At 45.1% G+C, this 24,107-nt stretch overlaps 2 protein-coding genes and 1 pseudogene across 2 annotated transcripts; 2 read left to right on the plus strand and 1 right to left on the minus strand.

The window, feature by feature from the left end:
* Positions 1-1,801: 1,801 nt before the first annotated feature.
* Positions 1,802-8,729, minus strand: siah2l (seven in absentia homolog 2 (Drosophila)-like). The gene is made up of 3 exons (XM_069723073.1): positions 8,217-8,729; positions 2,939-3,118; positions 1,802-2,605 (listed from the first exon to the last, which is right to left on the minus strand). Exons 1-3 carry the CDS (start codon positions 8,613-8,615, stop codon positions 2,234-2,236), a joined length of 951 nt encoding a protein of 316 aa, XP_069579174.1. The 5' UTR covers positions 8,616-8,729; the 3' UTR covers positions 1,802-2,233.
* Positions 8,730-12,500: 3,771 nt separating this feature from the next.
* Positions 12,501-23,156, plus strand: LOC138635564 (neuronal acetylcholine receptor subunit alpha-10-like). The gene is made up of 6 exons (XM_069723105.1): positions 12,501-12,549; positions 17,778-17,923; positions 17,997-18,151; positions 18,683-18,929; positions 19,019-19,304; positions 22,408-23,156. Exons 1-6 carry the CDS (start codon positions 12,501-12,503, stop codon positions 23,154-23,156), a joined length of 1,632 nt encoding a protein of 543 aa, XP_069579206.1.
* On the plus strand, positions 19,670-21,082 carry LOC138635557 (E3 ubiquitin-protein ligase TRIM21-like; annotated as a pseudogene).
* Positions 23,157-24,107: the final 951 nt, after the last annotated feature.

A 24,107-nucleotide genomic window follows, 5' to 3' on the forward strand; every position in this document is an offset into this window, starting at 1 on the left:
AATAAAAACTACAATGACATAAAACCAGATGTTCACGCTTCAGAAGCCGTCAGAGAATTTCTGCTTAAAAAAATGACCTGAAATGACAATTGAATTAAAACTTTCTCCACGTTGATCCGAAGCTTCAAACTCAGAGCTGTAAAAATAGAAAATGTGCAATTTTACATGAAAAAAAAAGCGCATGAAAATCAGAATACAAAAAATTGCATCCTTTTATTACAGAAACATGACGTCACAACAAAAACTAAAACTTCCAGAACCAGAAACTTTCATTTCAGCTTTTTATTCACTGACGGCTGAACTTTGTTTTTCTGCTTTTAGAGTCGAAGTTTCGTCTCAAACAAAATTAACATCTTAGAAAAAAGACTCTGAAAATCTGTTGAACACAAACACACCTGGAACGTCTTTTATTTTATAAAATATTCTGTCATTTTAACTTTATTTACAGAATTTCAAACATTTCGTAGAAAGCCGAAGCTGCGAGTCGTGTTTCTGTGGATGTGAGAATCCTGGTTCGTTTGATTCAGGATCATAAACTCTGGTTCTGCATTTACACCATAAATATAAATATTAATATAAATATAAATATACGGGGAAGTTTCCAAACATAAAGTAAACATTTTAAAAAGTTTAATGAGGTTTTTCTAACTGAATGTAACTGTTGTAAAACCTTAAAGGTAATTAAATAAAATAAAGCTAATTGTTGATCAACTGTGACAAAACCTGAATAAACATTTCTACAACAAAAAAAAGTGATCTTTGAAATATATAAACAGGATTTAAAGGTAGTTTATTTCAATAAATTCCCTTTAATTCCACCACAGTGGGAGGCTGCTCTGCTAAGCTAGCCTAGTTAGCATTTAGCAGCGCTTCTTCTCTTCCGATTAGATTGAAACATTTCCAACGTGTTGACGCTCAAAACTAAACCAGGAACCAGGAACCAGGAACCGGACGAGAACGCTCACGTTCACGTAAACACGACGTGGACAGAACGACATTTCCTCTGTCGTCACGTTCAAGTACGTCTTTTTATTTAGTTAATCTGATTACAGCCCTTAAAAACAAACTGGAATAAAATGATTGAATTTCTAATCGAATTTTATTTTAGTTTCTAATTTATAAAAATTCTGATTTAAATTTGAGTAAACTTGGCAAATAAGTTTGATAAAAAAAAATGGTTCGTCCTCACTTAGAGTTAACGATTGAAGTTATACATAAGAATAAAAAGTCGACGTTAACTTCTCGTCAGCGAAAGATTAAAAATATTCCGCCGCTAACATCTTAGCTAACACGTTAGCTTGCTACGTTAGTTTCTGGCAACAGACGGGTACGAAATCTAAAATACAAGAATACAAACTTCACGTGAGAGTAAACAGGAATTCATCGTAGAGTTAACAGGAATTTGCACGCTAACATATGTTAGCGTCACTTTTCTTCCCAACGAACATCTTCGACGTCGAAACTAAAACCTGAGTTTTAATCATCGTAATGAATTCATTGATAATGAATCCTAACAAATAGAAAACGTTGTTCTGAGAAACACTCGTGTTCGATCAGCTTGAAGAAGACGTGACCTTCAACATCATCGTATTCATTTCACGACACTTTGGTCACATGTATTTTTATTAGCGTTAACTTCCTGTAAACTGTTAGCGTAGCTTGGCTAGCTAAACGTTAGTCGATAACGTCACAGGAAACTGTCGCGCAATGAAGCTGAAAAACCTCATTTCATAACCAATGATTATTATCAATCAAAATAAACAGAGTTTCTGGACGAGATTTAAATAAACTATTAACGTTTACGTACTTCGTTTTCGGTCTCGGAGCAGAAAAAGTCTCGTAATCAGTCGATGTGTTCGAATTGAAACGTATTCAAATCAAGACCGGAGGCCGTTTTCGGTGACACTCTGTTCGCGGTGTGAAGTGAGGTCAGAGGTCAGAGGTCAGCGCCTCTGACGGTGGTGAGGTTAAATCAAAAAGTGGTTTTGTTGAACGAACACAGAAAATACAGCGGCGAGGTCGGAGGTTACAGACGTGTTCGTGGTCGGAGGATACAAAGGTTTTTATTAATGTATTATTGTTATGAGGAGGAGGAGGAGGAGGAAAAAGAGGAGGAAGAGGACGGGGAGGAGGAGGAGGTGGTAGATAATAAGGCTCTGTCGACCGAACGGACAGCGGGACAATAATTCCTGTGTCTCCGTAACGTCCGTCCCCGTGAGGTCCGTCTCCGTCTTCAGCACATGGAGATGGTGACGTTGATGCCGAGGTTCCCGTTGTCGGCGAACAGGTGCGCGACGGAGGTGTCGAACACCAGACAGTCGCTGTTCACGATGGCGGCCGCCACGCCGTCGTGGATGGAGCGGGGCGTGGCCTCCCAGGTGAGGCGGCGCCGGTTCCCGTTGAGCTCCAGGCGGTAGGCGAAGTTCTCGGCCTGCTTCCTCGTACCGATGAGCAGCACGACGGCGAAGAACTGCTGGTGACCTTCAAACTTCTCCTGCTTCTCCAGAACCAGCATGAAGTGGTGACTGAAGCACGACTGCATCATCACCCAGTCGACGGCGCCGGGGAGAGAGATGTCTGTAGCGAGGAACACGATGTCCTCACCCTGAGGACAGAGACACACACAGAGACACACGAAAACAGCGTGAGGAGAAACATCAGAAGTTGGGAGCAGCAGTGTTCTGCATTATTTATTTAAAGTTACAACACCTTCCTGCAAATGTTTCACAATAAAAGCCTTTTTATGACGGGTTTCTTTCGAATAAAACACTGTGGGGCTTTTAATTTGAAATAATACAGGAAGTGTTGAGGTGTAACGCAGTGACCGATAGCAAACGATCATATCGAGATTTTATAAATCCCTTAATACGTCTTCATTATGACCCATCCGAACGCTGGCTTAAAGCCCCGCCCACTCCTGACAGGTGGAGGTGCTCACCTGCAGCGTGGTGATGGACTTGTGTGCGTGCATCAGGTGCGGCATGACGGCGTCCAGCGCTCCGTGCCACTTGCAGGTGGCCCCGGGACACGGACAGGTGTACGGCCTACACTCGCACACCTCCTCGTGGTCGGGCTTCTCGCTGTGATGCAGCGTCAGCAGGCAGCCGGCCGCCGCGTACTGAAGACAGGATGGAGGGAAGCAGAGCATCATGGGAGTTTTTATTCAGGATTAATGTGTCTGATAGATTTCATCTTCATGATCTGAAACATTGTTGGTTACTAAAATAACCTCGGTGCTGCTTTATTTTAGAATCAAACACGTTAAAAACATCAAACGGTTACGAAGACGTCGTCTTCACCTCCCGACCAATCAGAGCAGAGCATTTCAAAATAAAACTGATTTATTCTGTTTTATGTTTAATGGATGGAAACCGATTCAGTCCTGATGAGGACATCTCTACGGGGACGTCTACGCTCTACGAGGACGTCTCCAATCTACGAGGACGTCTCCGCTCTACGAGGACGTCTCCACTCTACGGGGACGTCTCTACTCTACGGGGACGTCTCTATGGGGACGTCTCCGCTCTACGAGCGTGGACACAGCTGCAGGAGGACACAGGAAACGGACCTCCGTCTGTCCATGAATATTTAACTCTGACCTGCGTCTCCGTGTCCTCTCAGATCAGGTGACACGTGTCTCATTTACAGGTGATGGACGGACAGATGACCCAGAAACTGGACAACCTGAGACCAGAGATTCGGGGAGGGGACACCAGGGGACAAAAAGGGATACCAGAGGACAACATGGGACACAAGGGGACACTAGAGGACATCCGGGGACACCAAGGGACACTAGAGGACACCACAGGACACTAGGGGAAACGCAACACTGCTGAGAACGTTCAAACTACTGAAACATCCTCCAGCGGCTCTCAGTGATGTCATCAACCATCAGTGATGTCATCAACCATCAGTGATGTCATCATCCATCAGTGATGTCATCGTTGGTTTGTGAACGTTATGAATCCTCCAGTTCAGATTCTGTCCGTCACCATCTTTGCTAGTTCGGAGCGGTTTGGAGCAGGAAGTGACCATATTTGGACGAGCTGGGGGAGGAGCCAGAGGCGGATCTGACCGATCTGATCGGAAACCTGACGATACTACGTCCCGCCCACCGATAGCTGTAACCTGACTGCACCGCAGGCCTGTCAATCAAACAGACACGCCCCCAGAAACAGGTCTTCTTGAATCTTCTTTTCTAATGAATGAGGGATTATTTTCAGATGGACCTATGTGCTCATTACACCTGTCGTCCTGGACTCACCTGGCTGCCCGTCAGCGGTTTGGTGCGTCCGACAGGTCGACGGGTTCTGTCCCTGACCTCTGACCCCTGCTGCTGCTGGCCGGTGTTAGCGGTTAGCCCTGCGGCGCTAGCTGAAGCGACTCCGTGGGGGCGCGGCCAGCCCAGCAGGCGGCGCCACTGAGCCCACTCCCTGAGGAAAGGCAGGCAGGAGGCGGGGCAAAGCATCGAACCCGCGACAGCTGCAACGAGCAGTCAGTCAGCCGATTAGTCCATCAGAAGGGAACCGATCGATCGTTTGACTTTTGATCAAACAAAACGAGACATTTGAACACGTCAGAACCAAACGATCAATAATCCAGATGAAGATATTTAACGTCTCTTCTCCGTCAGACTGAACACGACCTTCAGAACACTCTGCTGTGACATTACTGGGTTTAAATAAAGGTTTTAAAAACATAAATTATATAAATAAAGTTTAAAGAATCTAAACTAATAAAGTTTCATATTTCAGCAGGAACTTTGTTCTCTAGTTTTTTGTCCCTCCGGCTCGCCGTCCAAAACCAGACGGACGGAAGACGAAACTTCAGTCGGACCTCAGAGATCAAATATCAGATTCATCTGAACGAGGAGACGGTTTGTCTGCAGGACGGCTATTGGACATGTTGGAAATGTTGGACAGGTGCATCTGTCCAACATGTTTCCAACAGACCAACCAGCTGCTTCCCTCTGACGTCACCAGCAACTTATTTTCTGTAAATTGAATCACTCTGGCTGGATGGTGCATTCAAGGACAACCGTGCAGGTGGGAGAGACTACATCTAATGATGTCCACTGTTCAGACAGCAGCATTCAACCTTGATTGATTCATAACTCTGTCTTTAAAATGTCCATCAGTCTGTCTCAGACGAGGCATTCAGGGTCTCACTTTGTTCGACCAAAAGTCCAAAACACAAACCGTTCCGTTCACACAGAAATAAAACGTTCGGCTGCTTTTATTTTTTTATTTTACTGTGAAATAAAATGAGGTGATTTTTTTTAAAATTTATTGATTAATTTGCTGATTATTTTTTTGATCAATTGATTGATTATTTTAAGGTCAGAAAATAAAGAAATAATAAAACTTCTCAGTTTTGTTTTGTCAGAATAAATCAGTACACTGATTTATTTTATTTGTATTTTTGATTTAATTTGTCATCTTTATTATTTATTATATTTATTTATTATTTTATTATAAATTACCATATTTGTATTTCTTCTGTTTTGGTCTCAAATAAATAAAGTTTGATTCAAAACATTAAATCTATCAGAATTTAAAGCAAAAAACATTTTAAATTAATCAACATTAAAATCAATAATCATCTAATCAATAAATCTGATAAAAGATGCTTGGGCTAAAAAAAAAACCCAATCAATCAAGAAAATAACTGACAAATTGATCAATAATCAATAACTAGAACCACACACAAACAATCTTTCACCAATAACTCCATTAACAGTTTTGATCATCGATCGCTGAAGTCAATAAACAGGAAGATAAACATCAGCTGACAACAAACAAACAACAACAAACGTTTGACAGAATCTGACACTCAACGATTCGTCAATCAGCAAACACACACACTCACACACACACACTCTCTCTCTCTCTCTCACACACACACACACACACACACACAACACACACACACTCTCTCTCTCACACACACACACACACACACACACAACACACACACACTCTCTCTCTCTCTCTCACACACACACACACACACACACACACACACACACACACACACACACACACACACACACACACACACACACACACGTACCGTTGCAGAATCTAAACAGCAGTAATGCAGCTGCCTCTCCCTCTGTCTCTCTGTCCCTCTGTCCCTCTGTCTCTCTGTCTCTCTGTCTCTCTGTCCCCTCTGTCCCTCTGTCTCTCACTGCAGCAAGAGGAATAATTTTTTTTTCTTCTTCTGTGGTGAAAAAACAACAAGGCAGCAGAAAAACACACACACACACACACACACACACACACACACACACACACACACACACACACACACACACACACACACACACACACACACATTGTCAGCTGAGAGGTGGGGGCGGGGAAACAGAAACCTGATCAGGAGAGAGAATAAAAGGAGAACGATCCTCCTTCTCCTCCTCCCCCTCCTACTTCCCCTCTTTCACCTCCACCTCCTCCAGAGATCTTCTAATAAACACCGATCAGCAGGTCCACATCTCAGCTCACTTTTAATTCAGTGGGAACAATTATGAAGCTACCCGTGAACTCTGTGGGACACATTCAGGACCAGGACAGTGACACATTCAGGACCAGGACAGTGACACATTCAGGACCGGGACAGCGACACATTCAGGACCGGGACAGTGACACATTCAGGACCACCGACAGCGACACATTCAGGACCGGGACAGTGACACATTCAGGACCGGGACAGTGACACATTCAGGACCACCGACAGTGACACATTCAGGACCACCGACAGCGACACATTCAGGACCACCGACAGCGACACATTCAGGACCGGGACAGTGACACATTCAGGACCACCGACAGTGACACATTCAGGACCGGGACAGTGACACATTCAGGACCACCGACAGTGACACATTCAGGACCACCGACAGCGACACATTCAGGACCGGGACAGTGACACATTCAGGACCACCGACAGTGACACATTCAGGACCAGGACAGTGACACATTCAGGACCGGGACAGCGACACATTCAGGACCGGGACAGTGACACATTCAGGACCACCGACAGCGACACATTCAGGACCACCGACAGCGACACATTCAGGACCGGGACAGTGACACATTCAGGACCGGGACAGTGACACATTCAGGACCACCGACAGTGACACATTCAGGACCACCGACAGTGACACATTCAGGACCACCGACAGTGACACATTCAGGACCGGGACAGTGACACATTCAGGACCGGGACAGTGACACATTCAGGACCACCGACAGTGACACATTCAGGACCGGGACAGTGACACATTCAGGAACACCGACAGTGACACATTCAGGACCACCAACAGTGACACATTCAGGACCGGGACAGTGACAAATTCAGGACCGGGACAGTGACACATTCAGGACCACTGACAGGGACACATTCAGGACCGGGACAGTGACACATTCAGGACCACCAACAGTGACACATTCAGGACCGGGACAGTGACACATTCAGGACCACCGACAGTGACACATTCAGGACCACCAACAGTGACACATTCAGGACCGGGACAGCAACACATTCAGGACCGGGACAGGGACACATTCAGGACCGGGACAGCGACACATTCAGGACCGGGACAGCGACACATTCAGGACCGGGACAGCGACACATTCAGGACCACGGACAGCGACACATTCAGGACCACGGACAGCGACACAATCATCAATCACCACCAATCAATAATCAATCATCACCGATCAATCATCAATCTGATCAATAACATCCTTTCAAGGTTTACAAGGAAATAAATTATAAAAACTACAACCTCAAAAACAAAAAGTCGTGATCAAGTATTTACTACAGACAGTGAACTCACCACAGACACTCTAATGTCCTACTATTATTACAGACCGTGAACTCACCACAGACACTAATGTCCTACTATTATTACAGACGGTGAACTCATCACCGTGATGTTTCACAGCTGTATAAACCAGTGGTGTGTTCAGGGACCGCGGATCATTTCACAGTAAACCTTGATAACTTCTTCTTAGTTGCATTTAAAATCACCGGAGTGTACCTGAATGCTTCACCAGCGCGTCACAGTTACAAACTTTATGGTTTGTTTTTGTTATTGTGGCGCCCCTGTGACGTCACAGGACACACGCACACCGTGTGCGTGAGGAGGCCGTGTGTAGAAGTTGTCCCGGGTGTGTACCGGGCCGGTGTACCGGTCCAGGTGTGCTCACCTTGCAGGGGAAGGGCAGCGTGGACGCCACCTTCTCCATGGCCAGGTTCCGGATGCTCGGGCTCAGCGGGCCGCGGCAGGTCGGGCAGCAGCTCAGCTTCTGGCGGCACTGGTTGCAGACGAGGTGACCGGCCTGGCACTGCAGGATGGGCGGCAGGACGTAGTCGAAGCACACCGGGCACTCGAACAGCGCCGTGAGCTCCGCGGGCTGCCCGGGCAGGCCGGCCGGCAGGGACGCGGTCGGGGACGGGGCGACGGAGCCGGAGCCGGAGCCCACACCGGCGGCTGCTGCTGCGGCGGCAGCGGCGGCGCCTCCTCCCGACCCCCCGTGCTTTCCCGCGCCTCCTTTCCCGGCCCCGAGTCCTCCAGCTCCGGCTCCGGCGGAGGACGGACGGCTCATGGCTTCCAGCTGCAGTCTGGTTCCGTCATCTACTGTTTACTACCGGACGTCCCTCCGGGGCCCAGGAGACGACAACATGGCGGCTGCTAGTTTGTATCGCCTGCCGACCGCTGCTATTGGCTGCCACTTCAGTGATTGACAGGCCGCTCAGCCATTCATAGAGAGGAGTCGTGTCACCGCACGTTCAGCAGCAAAAACAAAGAAATTCAGCAAAAGTTCAAAGTATATTATATTGAAATGTATTATATTATATTATGTTTTATTAAATTATGTTTTATTAAATTGTATTATATTATATTATGTTTTATTAAATTATGTTTTATTAAATTGTATTATATTATATTATGTTATATTAAATTGCATTATTTTATATTATATTGTATTAAATTATGTTATATTAAATTGTATTATATTATACTGTATTGTATTATTTTATTCTATATTTAATTATATCATATTATATTTATACAATATATAACATAACATGTATACAATATAAAGCTGCAATAATCTAAATTTGATTCATGACATTTAGGCACCTTTAACTCAGATTGCCTTGAAATGAACATTATCAGTCATACAACACACTGTAAATTAAGCTTTTTGATCAGATTCTCTGTAATAAAGGAAATTGACTTGTAATTTATTATTTTACAATTTATAATAATAATAATAATAATAATAGCAACAACCAGACTTTAATTTTATGGGACCTTTCAAATGACAAATTTAAACCATTTTAATAAGACTTTTAAAAAAAAATTATTTATTGAATAAACGAATGAACACTTTTTTTTTAGTTTTAATGTAACTACAGCATGCAACATACATGACCATACAAACATGCTCAACATATCCCCTCACTTCCCTCGTTTCAGTCGTCCTGCAGCTCTCTGGCGCCTTCCTGTGGAGCTTCAGGTGAAATCACACCCTTCTTCATCCCTGTCTTCCTCATCACATGAACCAGCTGAACACCAGACTGAAAACTTTCAGTTGCAGATAGACATTCATAAAACCGCCTTACTGACAGCTCACATGAAGGAAACATCTGGTTCAAAGGTTTAAGAGAAACCAGTCAGAGTGAAACCTCCCAATAATTAACTTCTTTGTTCTGCAGGTTCTTAAATCTGACAACAGGAAGTAAAGACCTGCGATGTGTCTCCGATCACACACTCACATTCTAACACCGTCACCATGGAAACATGCAGCACATTATACATTACGAATCGCATAGTTTTTCCTTTTAATACGTTCTGCGAAAGCATTAGCGCCACCAACTTCAATAAACGGTCGCCATCTTGGCTACGTAGCATGAAGGGGCAGGGCTAAACATGGAAGAGTCCTAAAATGTACGTGAAATCACAGAGGTACGTGATCTGAGACATTTATATCCCGACAGGCCTGATTATAGAGCGGCTGCAGGTGGAGGAATTGGGCGGAGCTACTGGGTGAGGTGGGCGTGGCAGGAAGGAGGCTGGACAGGAAGTCCCAATCCTCCACGTGTTCTGAAAACGGACTTTACTCATTATGAAACTGTTTCTTCTGCAGATCCAGAGAAGAATTTCCACCTGAACGTACCTGTGGAAACACTTTGGTGTGATCTGCAGGATTGGGCGGGGCTTACCGGGCCGAGCGCCGGTGACACCTGATCTCCTTCTGCTGTCGGTCTGTAACATCAGCTCCCAGCGCCCCTCTGCTTTGTTCAGGTTTGGCTCCATGACGGCTTCCTGTTGGCATCTGAAAGCTCCGCCTCTTATTTCCAGGAGGAGTTGAGGAGTTGCTCCACAATTAACCTTCAGACGCCTTCGAGTCCCAAACAAAAGCTGCTGGAAGAGAAACAGGATGAAGCAGCCAGCTGGGAGGTCTGAGGCCGCGCCTCCGCCGCCACCTCCTGTTGGTCCAACAGAGGAGCTGACTCATCAAATATACATATATATAAATATAAATATAAATATATATAAATATACATTTATAAAAATACATCTCTGAGCTGCTGTTTGTTTTTTATTAAAGTATATTCAATATAAAATTTAGACCTGAACCCTCTTCACTTCCTTTAACTGGAGGTTTTGTGTTTCCATGACGACAACTGCTGGAGGCTTCACGTTGTCACTGTTAGTTCGTCTCTTTCTCATGAACTCGATATCTGAAGGAATTTAATACAAACCTTCATTTGGTCCCTCAGATGAACTGATTAGATTTTGGGGGTCAAAGGTCAAGGTGACCATCCCCCACATGAAATGTGTGACTCATCTAAACTGTGAAGCATCGTCTGTTGTCATGGTCATTAGATTTACGGGGCAGATTCCTTTAAAGTTTTCTCTTCATCATGAAAATAATCAGATTGTTGACAGAAATAACATCTTTCCTTCTTTGACAAACTGAATCTTTCTATTTGCTCTGAAATCTCTCGTCTTCGTGTCGAACTGAACGTTTATCAGCGAACTGAAAGAAACCGGATCAAAGAGCAAAAATAAATCCATTAAGAAGAAGAAGTGAGTGTCAGTTTGGACGGTGACCTACTGACTTCATCACGCCGGCTAATTTAATTCCTGCTAATCCACTAATCTCCCCCGCATGTCCTCACCTCACTTTTCAAACTTTATTATTTATTATTTATTTATTCATTCTGCTGTCGGAACGCTTCACGTTCACTCTGAAATATTCACTTCAAACATCTTCCATCACGATGAGGATGTTTGTTTGTAATGACACACAAATAGTTTCAGTCATAAAGTTGTTGTTGAACAGACTCTGAACAAAGCTGAACTCTTGAAGTTGACCTTTGACCTTTTGGATATAAAATATCATCAATTCATCATTTTATCAGTGAATTCGTGAATGAATTCTAGAGTTGTGGCCGCAAACGTGTTAAGTTAGGTTATAGTGACCTTTGACCTTTGGCCACCAAATTCTTATCGGATCATCGTTGGGACCGACTGAACGTTTGTACCAAATTGAAAAAAACTCCGTCGTAGTTTTCTTGAGATTTCCTGAGATCTCGTTCTCCAGATCATGAAAACGAGACGAAGAGATAATCTGAAGTAACAGCTCCCAAATTCCACACAAAAATTAATAATAATAATAATAATCTGTTGGTTCAAGTGTTCACTTTACTCACCTGTCTGACCTTGACTCTGAAATTTATTCCTACAATAAACCCGAAGTCACTCATTTATTTTGCTGCAGCTCGGTATCACGACAAAACATGTACGCCATCATGTTTTTTTGGAGCCACAAGTGACCATATTTGGACAACTATGTCCCGCCCACCTATAGCTGAAACCTGACTGCATCAAAGGCCTGTCACTCAAAGAGCCCCGCCACCAAACATACCTGTTTTAGAGTCCAAATATTTAATGAATGATGAATATTTCCAGAAGGAAACTGATCAAAAGGAGTTTATCTAACGACACCATGATGGAAACATTTACTGACTTTGGATTTCAGGATTTCATTTTCACTGGGAGTCTACGGAGACGGCCCCTAGTGGTCCTCAGTGGTACTACACTTTAGGCTTCACTGTTCAGAGCTGGAACACTTTTAAAAACAGTCTGTGATTAAAAGCTGATCTTCTAACTCCTCTCTGTCTTCTGTTTATGTGTTCGGAGTCGATCAGCAGCTTCTGATCCGACTGATCACCGATCAGCTCGTCTCTGATCCTCCTTCAGTCCTGCAGCTGTGACTGAACACAGTTTTGTAGCACTAATGACCTCCCATACAGCAGAGACCACCGCACAGCAGCAAACACACCGACCCACATCAGCAGCTCCTCCTCTCAGTAAGCTCCATCCTCCGAGCCGGCCGGCCACTCGCTGCTCATGTCTGATCATCTTCCATCCATATCACATCGGATCAATAACCAGGATCAATAACCAGGACGGGATGAAGCTCCTCTCGATCACGTCCCTCCTGCTGCTCTGCTTCCTGCCAGGTACAAACATTTCATACTTTACATCAGTCTGACTCCAACACAGGTCACTTCTTTATGTTCTGATCATGTACAGGTAGGTTCTAGATTTTATTTATTTATTTCCAAAATGTGAAGTCAGTCATGACATAATCTGAGGATTAAATGTATTGACATGTGTGCTGCTGCGGAGCCTCTGGATCTGAAACTTTAACGAACCTGAACATTTTATATTATTGTGCCTTTAAAAAACTTTTCATTTGTTTTATAACAGAAATTCTTTAATTGTTTTCTTCATCAGTGAATCTGAATATTAGTTTCAAGCATAATTATGTCTTTGTTTTGTCTATAAAATGTCACAAAATAGTGAACAATTTGCATGAAAATATCCTAAAAGTTTTCTATAATTCATACTGAAGAAAATCAACCAGTTCTGATTATTTAAGAGAAAGTTAAAAAATATTAAGATATATATCTAATAAATCGAAGATATTTTTCTGTGATAAATGTCAGTTCGCTATCAGGAAGCTTCACGTGTTGCTGCTTTCAGAGTTTTATTGAACGGAGATGTGGAGACGTGGAGGTGTTCAGGACTCTGTGTCTCTGTGATAAGACAGGAGGACAAAGATGGACAGGTTACAGCTGCTTCACAGAACATGTGGGGTCGGATCCCAAGTCATGCTTTTATTGTGAAGGAATGAACAGATCAATATGAGTGATGTTTTATTTGAGGCTTGATTCTTGAAATTCTACAAAGTCTGATTGATTCATGTTTGACTGCTTGTGTCTGCGATCGTTTTTAAAATGTCCAGAACAAACAAACGTCACGTTTTAAACCTGCAAACAGTCACAACAGAAAGGAACAAAACTTTTTATTCACTCGTCTATCAGTCAGTTTGATGCAGACTGAAAAAAGATCTAAAAATACAATGAAAACCAGAATATGGTTTAATATGACCACTCCTTTCCACAATTAATAAAGAAAAGGTCCAGTTGAGACTCCGCCTCCTCTAATGAGTCAACTAATATCAAGAGATCTTTCCAGATGAACTCTCATGTTACCGTCGGCTAAGTCAGAGTAACATCTTCTGAAGAGACGCTGACAGAGATAAACCTCAAAGCTGTCAATCACCATTCATCCACATAGAGGAGCAGTGACCTCCAGAGGTCAAATAGCAGAGATGATCCCAAACACACTTAAAACCGACACATCAGGTTCGTCCTCGAATATCAACACAGAGGATTTATCTGTTCGGAGAGAAGCTCAGAGTGATGAAAAGAAATGATGCTTCCTTCGTACGAATACATTTTATCTTGATGATAGTGGAGGAGGAAAATGAAGCCATGAATATCTGACCTGTGAAGTACAGCCGTCTGTCCACTAGAGGGTGCAGTCAGTGGTGTGTTTGTTTTAGGAGCCAAAAACCCAGCTGGTTCCGTTCAGAAGAAGATGAGCGTTTGGGTTCAAATAAATAATTATATGGAAATAACATTACGTATGTCACTTGAGCTACTTAACGTACATGACGTAAGTTAAATACGTTACAAGACGTGTGCAACTGTAAACGCAGACTTTTGTTTTGCATAATGAGCGCTGGTCACTCTTCAGCCTGAAAGAGTCTCTGAGTTGTTCCAGGAAGCTGAAGCGTGTTTAGACGACAGAAAACAGACCTCAGACAACCTGAACGTTTCATCCACAAAACTCACCAAGCGTTTCGTTACATCATGAAGAAAATTAATAATACAGAACAAGCAAGTCTTTAAAAGGTGAATTCCTCCCAGGAGGGTTGGACAGACATGCTGAAGGAGTTAGTTCATGAGTCGGGGGGTCAAAGGTCATCAGGTGGATCACAGAGGCTTCAGCAGACCGTCGTGGTTCAATCTCTTACACACACACACACACACACACACACACACACACACACACACACACACACACACACACACACACACACACACACACACACACACACACACACACACACACACACACACACACACACACATACCATAACACACACACACACACACACACACACACACACACACACACACACACACACACACACACACACACACACATACATGTGTGTGTGTGTGCTCCTCTCCCAGTTTAAACACTGAACCTGTTTGGACCAGTTGTCCAACTGGGGACCAAAGTCTGGTCCTGATGAGACCCGACGTCTTGGTTGAGGTCAGGTTTTGGTTATCCTGAAGGTCGTGTTAGTTTGAAGGTCATCACCAGGAATCAGTATCTGTGCACATGTTTGGACTGAGTGTTTGGAGGATAACCTAACGTCTAAGTCTAGGTTCTAGATGTGAAGGAGCATTAAGGAGGCTGTGGTCATGAATGAGAGGTTCAGGAGGCCCATGAGGAGGTTCTGGGAGTTCTGTGTGTTTCAGTGGGTCTCCAGCAGATCTTAGAGGTTCTGTAGAATATCTGTGGGGTATTTTAGATGATGTGTTAGACAGCACTCGGCTCCTCCATCCTGATGGAGGAGGAGGTGCTAGTATACATTGAGGAGGTCCAGTTTGTGGTTCTGGTGGGTTTCTGACAGATGTCAGGGTTCTGTATTGCATGGAACATCGATGGGAGAAAGCTGAGCGTCGTGTTTCCTCCTCCACCGTCAGAACACCAAATAAGGGAACATGTGAGTGACGGACGGCGCCGGCCGGTCCAGAACCGTTCACACGTGTCACAGATATCATCTCTGCTCAGACACGCTTCTAAAACACTCCAGTTTCAGCTCCATCCGTCAGCGGCTCGTAAACACTGTCAGGACTAATGGAGGTCGGGTCCGACATCCAGAACACGTTTCAAACAAACGTTGTTTCACGTGACATGAAAATTAGATTTAAAAAGCCTGAAGTCGGTTTGTTTTCTGTTTTTGGAGAATAAATCTTTGCATTTGATTCTGGTCATATTTCATCCATCAGAACGATCAGTAAAAGAACAATAAACTGGTTTTAGTCTTTTTATGGGGACCGTTCATCATAACAAAATTACTTTTAGTGGCATGTATTATTATTATTATTATTATTATTATTATTATTATTATAATGGAACAGCATACACCTTTCTACTTATTTTACAAAGTTTATATACAAAACACATGAAAATGGTTTTAGATGAAACTACAGAGGAAACTGTCAAATAATGATTTGAAGTTAATTATCAACTATTTTTATTACTTTTTATATCATTTTTCATAAAAAGAAATATAAATATTTCATCTTTCAGATACTTAAAGGTTAAAATTTGCTGCTTTTCCCTTGAATTTATTTAAATACATTTTATTCATCAGTTTGGACTGCTGTTTTCAGAGTTTATGCAAATAATCAGTCAGTTAATCAAGAAAATAATCAGCAGGGTAATTCATAAAAACAGGAAAATTAGTTTCAGTCCTAAACATCATAATAAAAGAAGCTCAACCAACAATATCAAAAGAATCCTGATGAAAATCTGATCATATAAAACAATCAGATGTAACGAAGAGCTCAGGAACAGTTTTCATTCCACATTTCCATGTTTGTTCAGGATGTTAAAACTCCCCCTCGTCATTTTAATACTTCATCCTCTTCTTATCTGAAGGTCATTACAGCGACGCGTTTCCTTTTTAGTTCATAGTATGTTGAAGTTCTTCTTTCAGGGTCAATAAGTGACGACTATAAACATTTATTAATAATTATTAGTAGTTAAAGGTCACAGAAAGTTTGGTTTTAGTGAATCACCGACTGTAAAGAAAGTTGAAAGCCATAATTGCCGTGAAGCAGGCGACTCATCGTCCAGCAGCTCGTTGAGACGAACGCCAACGAAGCGTCTCGCTCAGAAGGTTTGTTGGCGGGAAGACGTCGTTCCTCGGCTGCCTGAAGACACTGACGGACAACAAGTCCTCAACATGTTTCATTCCACTTTACTTATATGGTGACGGACTGTTATCAGAGCTGAATCCTGACGGGACAACTATAACCTCATTATTATTGTTATTATTATTATTTATGGAGGGAAATGTTCTGTTTGCACAGTTAGAAAAGAAAACATCTGCTTATTAAAATATTTACTAGATATGAACACTTTGATTTAGTTCAAGTTTTTACTGCCAAGAGAAACTTCACAGAAACAAACCAACGGGAGCATCTTTCCCCTTCATCATCATCATCTTCATCATCATTTTCCTAATCTTCACCATCATCATCATAATCATCTTCACCATCATCATCTTCATCACCATCTTCATCATCACCTTCATCACCACCACCACCATCATCATCATCATCACCACCATCATCACCATCTCCACCAACACCGCCATCATCATCATCATCATCATCATCATCATCATCATCATCATCATCATCATCACCATCTTCATCATCATCTTCATTATTGTCATTAAGTGTAAACAGGATTTAAAGGAATTAACAGTCTGCTGCGACTCTGCTGACGTTTTTTGATTAACATGTAAAACCTGAAGGTTAATTAAGCAGGGAACCGTGGTGTGTGTGTGTGTGTGTGTGTGTGTGTGTGTGTGTGTGTGTGTGTGTGTGTGTGTGTGTGTGTGTGTGTGTGTGTGTGTGTGTGTGTGTGTGTGTGTGTGTGTTATGGTATGTGTGTATGTGTGTGTGTGTGTGTGTATGTATGTGTATGTGTGTGTGTGTGTGTGTGTGTGTGTGTGTGTGTGTGTGTGTGTGTGTGTGTGTGTGTGTGTGTGTGTGTGTGTGTGTGTGTGTGTGTGTGTGTGTTATGGTGTGTGTGTGTGTGTGTGTGTGTGTGTATGTGTGTGTGTGTGTGTGTGTGTGTGTGTGTGTGTGTGTGTGTGTGTGTGTGTGTGTGTGTGTGTGTGTGTGTGTGTGTGTGTGTGTGTGTGTGTGTGTGTGTGTGTGTGTGTGTGTGTGTGTGTGTGTGTGTGTGTGTGTGATGGACTTCAGCTGGTGACATGAGAAACAGGATTAACAGGAAATCATAGCAGACAAAAGGACTTCATGCATTAATTCATTAATAATAATAATCTGCAGGTTAATGTTTCATCAAACTGAGAAAAAGTAAAATCAGGAATTGTTTGTGAAAAGTTGACTAATTTGATAAAATGTTCAACATTTTAAACAGTTGGATTTTCCAGATGATTTCCAATCAGCATTGAAGGAGTACTGTTGACATATCGGCAAAACATTGAAGAAATGAAGGTCATGAGGTCGTTCCTCTGGAAACAGGAAGTAGATCGATGGTTTTAAATCTGGTTTCTGCTCCTCAGTTAGCTCGGCGGCTCACGGTCGCTACGCTCAGAAGCTGCTGACCGACCTGTTCTCCAACTACACCAACGCCCTGCGGCCGGTCGAGGACACCGACTACATCATCAATGTCACGCTGCAGATCACGCTGTCCCAGATCATCGACATGGTAACCATCACCTCCTCCAGGTGTTCCTGAGGTGAGTCACCACTGCGCTGACGCTGCTGTCTTGTTTCACCAGGACGAGCGGAACCAGATCCTCACCACCTACCTGTGGATCCGCCAGGTGTGGATGGACGCCTACCTCACCTGGAAGAAGGAGGACTACGACGGCCTTGACACCATCCGCATCCCCAGCAGCTACGTGTGGAGACCGGATATCGTTCTGTACAACAGGTGGGCGGAGCCTAGAAGGGGTGCAGTTATAATCGCTTCTGAGTTCACATCACAGACTGTTTCTAAAAGAGTTCGTAGCTTTAGGTCTGTAAAATGGTTCTGATCCAGAAGTGTCTTCAGCTGCAATACCAGCGAGTGCCACTAGAGGTCGGCTCCAAAAAGCCTCCGGCTCCAAGATTCAAGAAGACCTGTTTTTGGGGGCGTGTCTGTTTGATTGACAGGCCTGTGGTGCAGTCAGGTTACAGCTATCGGTGGGCGGGACGTAGTATCGTCAGGTTTCCAATCAGATCAGTCAGATCCACCGCTGGCTCCTCCCCCAGCTCGTCCAAATATGGTCACTTCCTGCTCCAAACCGCTCCGAACTAACAAGATGTTGACGGACAGAATCTGAACTGGAGGATTCATAACGTTCACAAACCAACGATGACATCACTGATGGATGATGACATAACTGATGGTTGATGATTGGTTAACTCCCTTTCCTTCTTCCCTCTCTTGTCTTCACACGACTTCCTGTTTCCTCCTCCACAGTGCAGACGACGAGTTCTCCAGCTCCATGGAGACCAACGTCGTCCTCCGTAACGACGGACAGCTCATGTGGGACCAGCCGGCCATCACGAAGAGCTCCTGCTCCGTGGACGTGGCCTTCTTCCCTTTTGACATGCAGCAGTGTCACCTGACCTTCGGCTCCTGGACTCACAACGGGAACCAGATGGACCTCATCAACGCCCTGGACAGTGCCGATCTGACGGACTTTGTCCCCAACGTGGAGTGGGAGGTGAGAGACGCCGTCCTTATCTGCTTAGAGACAAACTGTCCGTTCTGCTTGAGACAGTCTAATGAAGTGAAATCTGTTTCTCTGAGCAGGTTCTGGGTATGCCGGCCAAGAAGAACGTGATCCTGTACGGCTGCTGCTCCGACCCTTACCCCGACATCACCTTCACGCTGCACCTGAAGAGACGTGCCTCCTTCTACATCTTCAATCTGCTCATACCTTGCATGATGATCTCCTTCCTGGCTCCGCTGGGCTTCTACCTGCCGGCTGACTCTGGGGAGAAGGTTTCTCTGGGCGTCACTGTGCTACTGGCGCTCACCGTCTTCCAGCTGCTGGTGGCAGAGAGCATGCCGCCGTCCGAGAGCGTCCCGCTGATTGGTGAGAATCATCACTCACTTCTACCACTTCTTGATAATGTTTTAGCTGCAGGAACTGAGAACCAGTGTAGTTGTTCGAACTCCGTTTTGAAGGTACTAAACTAAAGTGCCGTAGATGATGTCTTAATAAGTTTGTTTGGACCCAATCTAAAACACAAACATAGCAACCGAAGGTTAACCCTAACCCTGACTATACGCAGCTTTAATACTCAGAGTTACTGTCTAGCCTGAATAAAACTACACAACAACCACTGACACTCAAAGCAAATAATAAACTTTATTTCAAGAGAGGATGGGGGCTCTGCACCCTGGAGCATAGCTAACTCCGGGGGGCCATCCTCGGGTAGGGATACAACTGAAATGTAATGTAACTGCCCCATGTGTAAAGAGATCTTCTACTTGAGGCCGGCGCTGCGGGTCAACACGCTGATCTCTCAGATGGTCGCTCAGGTCCGACAGAGATCCAGCAGCAGCAGCTTGGAGACACAACGTCCCGAAGCACAACGCGTCTCCTGTGACATCTGCACCGACAGCAGAGAAGAGGCCCTGAAGTCTTGCCTGGTGTCTGGCCTCCTACTGCCACACTCACCTGCAGCCTCACCTGACCGTCGCCGGCCTCCAGAGACGTCCGCTCATCGACCCGCTGGGGAACCTCCACAGCAGAATATGTGTGAAGCACGACCAGCCGCTGCTCTGCAAGGTGGAGCAGGCTCTGAGAAACGAGTGCGAGGAGAAGAAGGCCGCGTTGGGGAAGATGGAAGATCAAATTCAGCTGAAGATCCAGAAGAGATGTCTGAAGGTTAAGGAGCTCAGAGAGTTGGTGAAGGTCAGTGAGGAAGCGGCAGACAGAGAGAAGACCAACGCCATTCAGGTCTTCAGTGCTCTGAGGGAGCTCCTTGAGAAAGGACTGGGCGACCTGTTCAACACCAAAGGAGGCTGACGGAGGAGCAGGCCGAAGGCTTCATCACTGAGCTGGAGCAGGAGATCTCTGAGCTGATGAAGAGGAGCTCTGAGATGGAGCAGCTTTCTCGCTCTGAAGACCCCTTCCACCTCCTGCAAAGGTTCCCGTCCCTGAACGCCGCTCCACTCACCAGGGACTGGACGGACATGAGGATCAGTCCTCCGTCGTACGAAGGGACTGCAGTGAGAGCTGTGGACGAGCTGGAGAAGAAGCTCAGCACGGAGATGAAGAAGCTGTTTGAGGCCGAGCTGACGAGGATCCGGCAGTTTACTGTGGACGTGACTCTGGATCCTAAAACGACCAATCCCTGGCTCGTCCTGTCTGACGACGGAAAACAGGTGACCTGCGGTGACGTCATCAGGAACCTCCCCGACAGTCCGCAGAGGTTCTCTTACTACGCCAGCGTGTTAGCAGAGCCCAGTTTCACTTCAGGCAGGTTCTACTACGAGATTCAGGTCAAAGGGAAGACTAAATGGGATGTGGGCGTGGTCAAGGAGTTGGTGGACAGGAAGGACCGGATCACGCTGAACCCTTCTAACGGGTCCTGGACTCTGTCTCTGAGGAACCAAACTGAGTACACGGCCCTCACAGAGCCTCGAGTCCGTCTCTCTCTGAGGACGAAGCCGGAGAAGGTCGGTGTGTTCGTGGACTACGACGAAGGTCTGGTCTCCTTCTATGACGTCGACACTGCAGCTCTGATCTTCTCCTTCACCGGCTGCTGCTTCACTCAGAAACTCCACCCGTTCTTCAATCCCTGTAACAACGAGGGCGGCAGAAGCTCAGCTCCGCTCACCGTCTGTCTGCAGAGTCAACTTTGACCTGGAGTTCATTTACGAAAGGAGACGAAAATGTACTGAAACGACAAAATCAACTAATTGATGGGCTCCCGATCAGATCTGCCGCTCACTCCGCCCCCAGCTCGTCCAAATATGGTCATCATTTCTGGCTTTTTTTAAAAACCAAGATGGTGCCGATTGAAATGTCAGACTGGAAGCTTGAAAACATTCATAAACCGACGGGTGACGTTACAGTGATTTATTCTTGGTACAACCATTTGAACCATGCACCTCACTTTATGCTCAGATTATAAAAATACGACCTAAATGCGCTTCAGACTGAGTTTACATCGTTAATGTAGGTTTTTGTCGATCGGTCACCTTCTGCTGCCTCAAGATAACGATGCACCAGTGACGCTCCTGACAACTTGTTTGGAGAGGAAAGACGGGATGGTTTGGGTGGTGTTGGTTCGCAGGACATTTCAGTCCAAAAAACACAAAGAAATAAGAAGACGTTTTAAAAAGTGTGGAAGTATAAGTCAGATCATAATCACTTCATAATATGTACATTTCTCTCTTCCTAAATAATAAAGACAAATTAGAAAACCTTGGATGAACACGTCTTCTGTCTAAAAATGAAACAGGTCGTTGTTTCTAATCATCTGATGACACCAAAGATGATGATGGAGAATTTAACTGTAACCCAGAAAAATAAAAAACAACCTCCATCTCTAATAATAAGTTACTGATGACCTGCAGAGCTTCAGTTCGTCTTCAGATCAGCTCATCAGAGGAAGAACTACGAACACTCGGTGAGATTCAACACTCTGAGTTCACTGCTGTAAGAGCTGCCGAGTCAGCAGATCTGGAGATGTTGTTGGTAAGATGTTAGTTCAGACCGGCCGGTCGAACCTGTCACTTAGTTAAAATACAACAATCAGTTCAGGGATCAACAATCATCAGCAGCGTGTTCATTAAACACTCATATTTCTGCTGAGAGCAACTTTTAAACGAGTTTACTCACAAACAAAGAACGATTCTTCTGTTAGACGACTGAAAACCCAGTTTAAAGTGTTTCGTGAGTGTTTCGAGCTCGGCTGAATCCGTTTCAGGTTAAGACTCAGAGATGAACTGATAAGATGTTGATGGTCAAAGGTCAAAGTTCACTGTGACCCCATTCTTGTGAGCGTGATGCCATAACAGAAGGGGAGGTTGTGACAATATTCAACTTTTGGTCAGATACTGAATCGGTGACAAAAACCTTTAAAAAACTGAAATGTAAACGCATCACTTCCTGTTTTTCACCGAATCTCCATCAAACATTCTGTTAAAAAGCAGCTTTGACTATAAATGTCCTCTTCCAACAGGGAAGTACTATATTGCCACCATGACGATGGTCACCACGTCCACAGCGCTCACCATCTTCATCATGAACATCCACCACTGTGGCGCCGAGGCCCGTCCCGTCCCGCAGTGGGCGGAGCGATTCATCCTCAACTATCTGGCCCGTGTCTGCTTCGTCTACGAGGTCGGCGAGAACTGCCTTGGAGGGGCGTCGTCTAGGAAACAGCCGCCGTCGCAGGACGAGTCCGACGCCCCGTCGGCCAACGGAGGCAGCACCAAAGGAACCAACTGGGATGTGAACGGGCAGGCGTGGGGGGGGCGGGTGGAGGAGGAGGGGGCGGAGAAGTCTCTGAAGGCGGGGCAGGATCTGACGGACTGGAAGGAGGACCTGTTCGTGACCATTGACCACTCGGAGGAGGAAGGAGCTGCTGGAGGACCGGAGGATCCGGCCGGATCAGGAGGAGGAGCAGGAGGAGGAGCAGGAGGAGGAGGGGCGTATGTGGAGGAGAAGAAGGGCGTCGGAGGTGAAGGAGGGGGCGGAGCCAGGCCTACCCAGAGGGAGGTGCTGGTGAAAGCCGTGTGCGTGTGCCAGCATCACGGACTGCGCAGCAATGTAGAGTTCATCGCCAACTCCTACCAAGACCAGCGGGCCGCTCAATTGCGCATCGGGGAGTGGAGGAAGGTCGCCAAGGTCATGGATCGCTTCTTCATGTGGCTCTTCTTCATCATGGTCTTCATCATGAGCATCCTCATCCTGGGGAAGGCCATCTGACAGAGGTCGCAGGTCGCAGGACGGAGTCGCTCCACCGATAACGGTTTTAGTTTCACGTTGTGTTGAAAGTGAATCCGTGAAAGAATCCGTCCAACATCTGACTGAGCAGCTCGTCCTCACGTGTTAACGGTTCTCAGGAGGGAACTGGACCTGAAGACGTTTCTGAGCTGGAAGTCTTCTTCAGCTCCGACGGACCGGTGGGGAGTCCAAAGGTTTGAACTTCGAAGTCGATGAGGTCACATGTTAAACCCAGCTGACCAGAGAAGACTGACGACCTTCACTGACCAGAGGAGGCGCTCTGATGCTGCGTTCCCATGTTGTCGTATCCACCGTGTTCAGAGTCGTATGAACTGCGCCCTCTGGTGGTCGTCACCACTTCACAACGTCTTCTACCAGCATCCAGTTCACCAGGTGTGACCTGTTTGTTTCCAGAAAGGTCAGAGGTCGTGGAGCTTCATGTCTGGTTGGATGTTCAGCTGATATATTGTAGTTTCAGTCACGTACAGTTTGTCTTCATAACTTAGATAATAATCTACGTCTGAGGACACCTTTGATCTTCTTTTCCCTCCGTGTCGTTGTATTTCCTGTTAGCATGCTAAACTGTTAGCCTCTGTGGCTTCCTGGAGCCATCCACGTTGCCGTTGCCTAGCAACGGTGTTTTTACGATTTAACAACGACACAAGAGGCCAAACCCTGGGACTCCCCAACAGTCAGACGGAGCTGAAGAAACCTTTCAGACAAGAAACGAATTGACAAAGTTCAGTTTTCCTCTGATGAAATCGCTGTTTTTTGTTTTTAAGAGATAAAGTCGTGAACGTAAAGTCGAGCGATGAACAGAGAAACACTGTTTACATTATGAACAACCTGATGTATATATGAACACACACACACACACACACACACACACACACACACACACACACACACACACACACACACACACACACACAC

Source organism: Brachyistius frenatus, unplaced genomic scaffold (genome assembly GCF_029030835.1).
Source record: "Brachyistius frenatus isolate BFR_SWC_R1_liver_20210118 unplaced genomic scaffold, ASM2903083v1 Contig_315, whole genome shotgun sequence".
In the NCBI taxonomy this organism is placed as follows: Eukaryota; Metazoa; Chordata; class Actinopteri; family Embiotocidae; genus Brachyistius; species Brachyistius frenatus.